Source organism: Amblyomma mixtum, chromosome 10 (assembly GCF_055824585.1).
Source record: "Amblyomma mixtum isolate Tamu chromosome 10, ASM5582458v1, whole genome shotgun sequence".
NCBI lineage: Eukaryota > Metazoa > Arthropoda > Arachnida > Ixodida > Ixodidae > Amblyomma > Amblyomma mixtum.
In genome coordinates this window covers 149,616,596-149,625,916 of record NC_143021.1, presented here as the reverse complement: position 1 = coordinate 149,625,916, position 9,321 = coordinate 149,616,596, and the positions used below count along the sequence as shown (strand labels likewise).

At 50.6% G+C, this 9,321-nt stretch overlaps 1 protein-coding gene across 1 annotated transcript; it reads left to right on the top strand.

Annotated features, from left to right (window-relative positions):
* The first annotated feature begins 832 nt into the window (after positions 1 to 832).
* On the top strand, positions 833 to 8,238 carry LOC149327337 (uncharacterized). Its single transcript, XM_089564846.1, has 2 exons — positions 833 to 4,706; positions 8,216 to 8,238. Exons 1-2 carry the CDS (start codon positions 1,415 to 1,417, stop codon positions 8,236 to 8,238), a joined length of 3,315 nt encoding a protein of 1,104 aa, XP_089420972.1. The 5' UTR covers positions 833 to 1,414.
* Positions 8,239 to 9,321: the final 1,083 nt, after the last annotated feature.

Below are 9,321 nucleotides of genomic sequence, written 5' to 3'. Positions count from 1 at the left end.
CACTGTGGCTGTTAATGTCAATTTAGTAAAGCACATACTGATAGCGCTAGTTGGTTCGACGTTATTGCGAAAAGGCACCGTACATAAACGGCAGACAGGGAAGAGCACAACGGGGACAAACACGTAGACGTGTTGGTCTCGTATGCTTTAAAGTGATAGTTCTACTGGATGAAAAAGTCGATCTCCGGGATGTGCATAAGTTTCTCCTTGGTGGACCTGCAAAGCCGCTTAGCACCAAACTTTGGCCGGGCCATCCCCACAATTTGACCCTGGGCCAATTTGTGCTAACATCGATGGCCAACGATAATGGAGCGTGCCCAACACCATGGCTGTTGGGCTCGACGCGCCGTCTGCAGCGACGACAGTTGGCGCCAGCGGGACTGGGCTACGTGAATAACGGCCGGTTTCAGCACGCTGAGTGTGTGTGTGTATTTGTGTACGCGTTTGCTTCCGGTGTCCCGTTCTGGGAATTGTTTTGGTCGCGCACACGTGCGCCCACCGGTGGCTCCTTACCCTCTCCTTCGAGGTCGAGAAACGGCCGTCGCCCCCTCCTTCTCGGCCGAGAGACACTGCTGGCTAGCCTTTGCGGCAGCCTTTGTCGGCGGCTGCGGCGGTGGGAAAGCGTGGCGGCGCAACCAGGGGACGGAGGCCCCTAAATCGGCTGTCGGCGGAAACGCGTCTGTTTGGATTCTCAAGTTCGCTCAAAACCGACGGCGGACCGACAGCGAAAGGGAGTCCATCACGGTGCGAACGGCTCCGACTTGACAGCGAGAATGTGTATATCACCTTAGTTGCCGCCAAAGGACTCCTAATTCCACGGAACGGTGGGTGAACAAAATACACAAATCGACCATCTGTGCGTGGGAGGACCGGCGAGAGTGTGAATGTCCCGCCTTTTTGTCACGGTGGCGAGAGGGTGATGTTCCGCCCTTTTGTGGGCGGGTTTCGTCAAGAAATGTGATTGGCGATGATCGAACAACCAAGTTTCCCCCAGATAGGTACTTAGGGAATTGGAAATGTATAAAACGTGGCGTCAGTGTGCTTCTAGAGAGACTCCTGATAACCTGCTTTGTAAATAAAATCGTCTATCTTGTCTGGCAGTAACCGGCTGCATCTTATTCCGCACGTTGCTGGAGAGAAGAACTTCGGAGACCATCCCGAGGTACGAACCACAGTGCACTAAACATATCTGGCGCAGTCGACAGGATCTCCGGCGATGGGCGAATGAGAGCAGCAGCGGTGGACGGCGGACGAGACCGGTGGCGTGGACGGCGGACCCGAGAACGTCACTGAGGAGCCAGCGGCCTGCCAAAGCGAGTCCCTCCTGACCTGTGGAAGAAGAGAGCACCGCGGAGCGACTCTTCAGAAGTCAGGCGAGTGCCTCTTGGTTTCCTGTCGGGCGCAGTTGGTGACAATGCCATATAACTTGCGAGACAGGGAGGTTAACACCACAGATGCGGAGTCGGACGGGGTTGAAAGCTTGCAGGAGTTGGCGGTGACCAGTGACGCGGGGGGGAATCTGAGTAGCGCCATGGCGGAAACAGCGTCGGAGCAGCAGATGAGAATGCTGGAGCTTCGATTTAAAATTGCTGAAGCAGAAAAAGAAAAGCAACGATTAATTCTGGAGAGCCAGAAGTTGCGAGCCCAAGAGCGGGCTGAGTCCCACGAAGAAGGTAACAGCGGAGCGCTAGCTGTGGATAGGTCAGAGGAGGATAGGCGCCTAAAATATGCATCCTTATTGAAAGGAGTACTAGCACCGATGCCGAGTCGGGAATTTCTAGTGCCCGGGTGGTTTGAGGATGTGGAGGCGACTCTTGATTCATATGACGTGCCGTCTGAGTGGCGGGCCGGGCTTGTCTTGCCACAGTTGAGTGAAAGAGCACGCGGATTGCTTTCTACGTTGACAGCCGAAGAAAGAAAGGACTATAGAAAAATGAAGCAAAGTATTCTAGATGGATTGAGGTTGTCAGCAGCAGAATATAGAAGGATGTTTGAGGGATCGGCAAAAGCAGCAGATGAGACATGGGGCCAATTCGCAATCCGGCTGGGAAACTATTTTGAATACTATACAAAAACCTCGAAGGCTACCACTTTTGCAGAATTAAAGCAGTTAATGGTCACAGACAGGTTGAAGGACTGCTTAGCAGCTGAGGCACGGGCTCATATTGTTGTCAATGAGAATCAGAGGTTCCTTTCTCCAGGCGAAGTGGCCAAGCTGGCAGAGAGTTTCGATGAAAGCGTGAGATGCAAACCAGGGTCAGCAGCTCATTTGGGAGGCTATCGAAAGAGGCCGAGTGGGGACCAGAAGGAGCGGGCAGGTGCAACACCTCATCAATGGGAGAATTCTACTTTAAGAGGAATGAAAGGACGGTGCTTTGAATGCAAGTCACCAAATCACTTCGCTAGAGATTGCCCTCTCAAAAGGACAGGGGATAAGGCAGGCAGACGAGGCCAAGAAAAACCAGGAGACCGCGCCGTGGTGGCTAAAGTGAATGCTCCTTTGGAAGAAATAGCTCCCGCGAATGAGGTTGGCATGCAGGAAACAGAGAGGGTAGGTAGGAATTGCCTCGAAACAGTAACATTGAAAAGTTCGGAACAAAGCATTAATGCGGTGATTAATTCCGGGACTGAAATGTCTGTTATCAGGCGAGCTCTAGTGCCGAAGTATGAGGCAGCTGGTTCCACAATAAAGCTGAGGGGAGCTTTCGGCGATGAAGTGAGAGCTGAGCTTGCATATGTGCCTCTCAGAGCAACAGAAGGTGCACCGTTTGTCTCGTTCGACAGGGCACAACCAGCTTTGCTATGTGCGCTGACAGACAAACTGTTGGCCGGAATAGACGCGCTCATAACTCCCGCAGACTACAGACAACTCCTTGAAGAAAGGGCAGTTGTAAACGAAGTTGTTTCAGAGGCAGAGACCGAAGGCGGTGAAAAGGAGACGACAGAGCATAAAAATCAGCAGACGGGTGCGTCCTTGGCGGTTACGGGAACAGACGAAGAAGCCGAGAAAAGGCAGAGCGCTCGGCAAGTTTTCCGTGAGGCTCAGGAAAATGACTCGTCGCTGCAGGAGGCTTGGAAGCAGGCTAGAGCTGGCACACATGGAATGATAATCCAGGATGAGTTACTCTATCACCAGGAGCACGTAGTGGGACGGATGTGCACACAGTTGGTGCTGCCATCGCATAAACGACAGGAAGCACTAGTGAGGGCACACGATTCGCCTTGGGCAGGACATTTGGGAGAGCGAAAGACTTTGCAGCGCATAAAAATGTCATTTTATTGGCCGACCATGGGCCGGGAGGTCAAGGAGCATTGTCAGTCCTGCCACCAGTGCCAAATCAGGGCCCCTATGAAAACACAGGACCGCGTACCCATAACGGCATTGGCCAGGCCTAGTGCACCATTCCAGGTGGTATACATGGATTGTATCGGTCCACTGGATCCACCATCAGCAAGGGGACATCGCTACGCACTATGTGTAGTTGATTTGCATACTAGATGGCCTGAGGTTGTTTGTTTGAGGTCGTTAACAGCTAAGGCTACCTGTGACGCGCTCACCCAGATATTTTCCAGAATGGGAGTGCCAGAGACCATATGCTCAGATCAGGGCACAAATTTTACATCAAATTTAACGCAAATTATGCTGCAGAAAATGGGAGCGACTCCCAGATTTTCCACTCCCGATCATCCACAAAGTAATGGACTGGTAGAGCGGTGGAACGGCACTTTTAAAAGGATGCTGTTTCACATTGTAAGCGAGCATGGACGTGAGTGCGATCGAATGGTGCCCTTCCTGCTTTGGGCTTATAGAGAGGTGCCACATGCCATCACGGGTAAATCACCGTTCGAGCTTATGTATGGTAGGATGCCTGTCGGACCTCTGGCTATACTGCAAAAGACGTGGTCAGGAGACTGGGTTGTTCCCGACTCATTGGCAGTGCCAGCAGCAGACTATCTCGAGAAATTGAGAAATGATCTCGAGGAAGCCAGTAGGGAAGCGGCAAAAAGTAGCGAGCTCACGCAGCAAGCTTATGTGGGGAGGTACAACTTGAGGACCACCGACAAACAATTTTCTCCAGGTGACCAGGTTCTTTGGCTGGAGAAAGAAGGCGATGGGAAGTTAATGGCACACTGGAAAGGTCCAGTAACAGTTGTGGCAAAGGTGCGGCCATATAGTTATACGATTGAGCTAAGTGATGGCACGCGCCGATCGGTGCATGCAAATAAGCTTAGGCCATACAACGCGAGGGTCAACACTGTAGGCATAGTATTTGAAGGCGACACGGAGTTTGGAGAACTTCCCGCGTGGTCAGATACAACGACAGCAGTTCAGCAGCTGGAACGGGTAACTCTCAGCCATTTAGATATGCTGCAGCAAAGGCAGGTAAGGGAACTAATCGGGAAGCACTGTGAGGTGTTCAGTGATAAACCTGGCCGCTGCAACTGGGGAGTGCACAAAATCAAGCTAAAAGATGGGGCGCAGCTGAAGCGTGCGTACCCTTACAAGGTGCCCATGGCCCTAAGAAAGGAAGTTGACCGACAGGTGGCAGAGCTAAGGTCGTGGGGTTTGATATATCCGATAGAAAGCTCCCATGCACATCCCGTGGTGTGTGTTGCTAAGAAAGATGGCAGTGTCAGGTTATGCTGTGACTATCGCAAGCTGAATGAAGCAACGGAGCCTGATGAGTTTCCTATGAACCTGCCAGGTGACCTAATTTACGAGGTAGCGCAGGCAAAGTACATAACCCTGCTCGATATGCTAAGAGGATATTGGCAGTTTCCGTTGGACGAAAAAGCCCAGGAGTACACAGCATTTGTCACCTCGTCTGGACAGTACGCTTGGAAGGTTATGCCGTTTGGACTGAGAAATTCGGCAAGCACCTACCAAAGAATAATCAATCAGATCCTTGTACCACACCGTGAATATGCGTGCGCATATATAGATGACATGTGCGTCTTCTCGCAGACATGGGAAGAGCACCTCGAACACCTCGGAAGGGTAATGGCTTCGCTAGCGGCCGCAGGGCTCACAGTTAATGTCACTAAGTGCCATTTCGCGCAAAAGGAAGTGCGGTTTCTGGGTCATATCGTGGGGTCAGGAAAACACGGCGCAGATCCAGAAAAGCTTAGAGCCGTTCAAGAAATTCCTGTACCACAAACAAAAAGGCAGCTGCGTAGCTTTTTGGGGCTAGCAAATTATTACCGGGATTACGTTCCGGAGTATTCAAAGGTGGTGCTACCACTGACGAACCTGACTGGAAAGCGCGTGCCTCAGAAGATACCGTGGAAGGAGGATGCCGAGGGTGCTTTTATAAAAGTAAAGGAGTGTTTGACAAAGGCCGCAGCGTTGAGCACACCCGATCTGAACAAAGAGTTCATTCTGGCCACTGATGCTTCAGATTATGCTGTCGGAGCATGTCTAGCACAGTTGGATGACGAAGGAAAAGAGCAACCCATTTCATTCCTGAGCAAGAAATTAAGCCCGGCCCAGTCACGATGGGCTACAATCGAGAAAGAAGCCTACGCCATCAATTGGGCGCTGGGAAAGCTTGACACGTGGCTGTTCGGTGCACGAATCAGGGTAATTACCGACCACAATCCCTTGAAATTTCTTACTCTGACCACGCCACTAAGCGCGAAGCTGACAAGGTGGGCGCTGGCTCTCCAGAAGTATAACATTGTAGTGGAGTACAAAAAGGGGTCTCTAAACGCAAATGCCGACGCTATGTCGCGTATGGTCGCCAATGACGAAAGCGAGTAAAATACCGTCGTCCGTTTTCGCGGCCTCGGTTTGCGAGAGGTATGGCATTGTTGGGTGCTGCGTTGGCGGGGGACCGAGGGGTACTTGTTGACAGATGAAGTGGGAGCAATGCGTCGAGCTCCTGTGATTGTTGTGTGCAGCAAGTTCGAAGACTGTGCCGCACAGTTTTGTGGGGAGGTGTTGGGCTCGACGCGCCGTCTGCAGCGACGACAGTTGGCGCCAGCGGGACTGGGCTACGTGAATAACGGCCGGTTTCAGCACGCTGAGTGTGTGTGTGTATTTGTGTACGCGTTTGCTTCCGGTGTCCCGTTCTGGGAATTGTTTTGGTCGCGCACACGTGCGCCCGCCGGTGGCTCCTTACCCTCTCCTTCGAGGTCGAGAAACGGCCGTCGCCCCCTCCTTCTCGGCCGAGAGACACTGCTGGCTAGCCTTTGCGGCAGCCTTTGTCGGCGGCTGCGGCGGTGGGAAAGCGTGGCGGCGCAACCAGGGGACGGAGGCCCCTAAATCGGCTGTCGGCGGAAACGCGTCTGTTTGGATTCTCAAGTTCGCTCAAAACCGACGGCGGACCGACAGCTAAAGGGAGTCCATCACGGTGCGAACGGCTCCGACTTGACAGCGAGAATGTGTATATCACCTTAGTTGCCGCCAAAGGACTCCTAATTCCACGGAACGATGGGTGAACAAAATACACAAATCGACCATCTGTGCGTGGGAGGACCGGCGAGAGTGTGAATGTCCCGCCTTTTTGTCACGGTGGCGAGAGGGTGATGTTCCGCCCTTTTGTGGGCGGGTTTCGTCAAGAAATGTGATTGGCGATGATCGAACAACCAAGTTTCCCCCAGATAGGTACCTAGGGAATTGGAAATGTATAAAACGTGGCGTCAGTGTGCTTCTAGAGATACTCCTGATAACCTGCTTTGTAAATAAAATCGTCTATCTTGTCTGGCAGTAACCGGCTGCATCTTATTCCGCACGTTGCTGGAGAGAAGAACTTCGGAGACCATCCCGAGGTACGAACCACAGTGCACTAAACATATCTATGGCGATCTCCAAATCTGGCCCGGGTCTATGCCAAAATTTGACCTTAGCGATTTGGGAACGCTTTCGCACTGGAAAAGCTCTTAGAAAAATGGTATATAGACAGTCTATAGACTTCTTATTGGCTCTATCGCCTTCCTATAGATGTTGTTGTTCTCTATTCAAAGTCTATAGACCATTTAAAGACAAAAGTCTACTAAGAGTGTATGGCCATAAATCTATAGATTGTATATAGACTGTCTATGGCATTTGTATCGCCTATAGACTTTTGTCTATAGACAGTCTATAGACTTCATAGACAGAAGTCTATAAATACTCTATAGACTGTCTAAAACTTTTTTCGTCTACCAAAGTGGCTTCACGTTGCCTCATGTCCACTATGATGGCTTGATCTTTGAGGTTTCACCTTAAACGAGCTTCGTCGAGGTGACGCTACTGTCAGGTCGCGTCATGTGACGTGAACGTATGGCGCGTATATAAACGACGCGCAGCCGCGCTTTCCTAATTAGCGCTGAAAGAAGAAGAGTTGGGACCGTATGCATAGCCATGCCAGAGTTGCTGCTGGACCTTTGGGTATAACCGTGGTTAAACCCTACCTAACTTTTTTTCCCCGTCGGCCGTTTATCCTCGGCATGCTTTTGTAATAAAATCAGTTCAGCTCATTGCGCATCCGTACGCCCCACTTTCGCCGTACGGATTAAGCACACGAAACAAAGGTGCTAAAATTGGACCCTGTTCGCGGGCGCCATACATATTGCATGCATGATGAACCGCGCTCAGAAACTTTATTCCTTATTGAATAAAGTGAGAGGCGATGGTGCATGCATATGGTACTTATATATTTTTCAGAATATCGCGAAATAAATTCTACTTTCCACTGCGCAGAAAACATTGAAGACCACGCGCTCGCGGCGCGCTTCACAGGTGGAAAACGTGCGTGCGAGCGCCAGTCTGAATGAGCGTGTACAAAAAAAAATTATGGTCGATTGGCATAGTTAGGCGAAATGGGAATTAGGTGCGCTAGCTATTCGATTTTCATTACTGTTCCGGTGTTCACATCTAGAGTTCACTGAAGGCACTTGCTCGGATAGCAATAATGGGTTAGTGTCTATTTTGTTCATTTTCCCCTTTACAATCACAGACAGAGGTTACTTTGTTTCTTTTCTTCATGCTTTGTGCTTTATTGTTTTGAAAGCATTGCCATCCCGCACTGCTGCTGCGGCCAATAAGCGGGTTTCAGGACCTGTCAAGCTGCTTCCGCAGCTTTTTTCCTCGAACCTGTCCGTTCTCAAATGTATTTTGCAAACGGAAAAATAAAGCGCTTACTTACTTACTTACTTACCTCGGAGAGTCTTATATCATTCTTGCCGCAGTGGTGGAGCGCTCACGTGATGCTCAAAGATCCTTCTGTGCCAGGTGCTGCCATTGGTGGGACTTGAATTGCTTGGGTTGAGCTGCGACCCAAGCTGCTTTTCCCGAGCAGCCTCTCGCGATCAGTCGAGCTTTCAGGTGACAATGAGTGCGGGTTGATGAACACGCCAACCAGAGGGCAGGTGAGCAGCCTGTCCCAAAGTAGGCTTCATAGAAACCAACAGACAATGATTGGTCTAGTTTATTGGGGTTTACCGTCCTAAAGCGACTCAGGCCATGAGGGACGCCGTAGTGGAGGGCTCCGGATAATCTGGACCACCTGGGTTTCTTTAACGTGCACTGACATCACACAGTACACGGGCCTCTAGAATTTCTCCTCCACCGAAATTCGGCTGCCGCGGCCGGGATCGAACCCGCGTCTTTCGGGTCAGCAGCCGAGCACCATAACCACTGAGCCACCGCGGCGTGTCCTCACAACAGACAAAGAGACAAAGGCTAAATTCGGGAAAGGGCAAGTAGAAGTACGCACTAAAGAAACGTAGGCTCTTTGCACTTTTAGAACGCTCGTAGCCTCCACAGAGGAGCGGATTCGACGGCTGGCGTGAGAACGAAACGGCGTTGCCTGTTGGTTAACAAACGCAAAAGAGCGCGATTGTGGTTGAAAGCTTCCATTGGAATTTGCTGCGTACAACGGTCAAATGCAACCTGTGTGCAAAGGATCGAGGCGAAATATTCAGCGCTCATTTTTGCATGTAGCCTTTACTTTTCTCCGTCTTCTATATTGCGCTATTGTAATTATGGGACTCTTCACATTCTTTGCTGATGACACCGCGCTGCTTTCCTTGTATTTCGACGGCTTTGGCGGTGGTTCGCGAGATAGCGCGACAGATAGGTCACAGTCGCAGTTGTACGAACCCACGATTGGCTCTGCCACGTGGAATTCGCTTTTGTGCAATTTTTCTTACTTAAAAAGCTTTCTTTTTACTAAACATTGAAAAATTCTTATCCATTGGTGCTGAACCATCAGTATAATGACTTCCCGCTAAGTGCTTGCAAGCAAACTGTATCGTTCGAATGATCCATGAAAAAGAAAACGCTCCAAAGTGCTTACTTCTAATAGTCGAAATTGCTATCATATCTGTGGTATATAA

Bases quoted from the DNA above. Each gene is read 5' to 3' on its own strand.
- LOC149327337 (XM_089564846.1), top strand. From the start codon at position 1,415: ATGCCATATAACTTGCGAGACAGGGAGGTTAACACCACAGATGCGGAG. The intron at 4,707-8,215 runs GTGACCTAATTT...CTTCTGTGCCAG, and splicing joins GTTTCCTATGAACCTGCCAG to GTGCTGCCATTGGTGGGACT.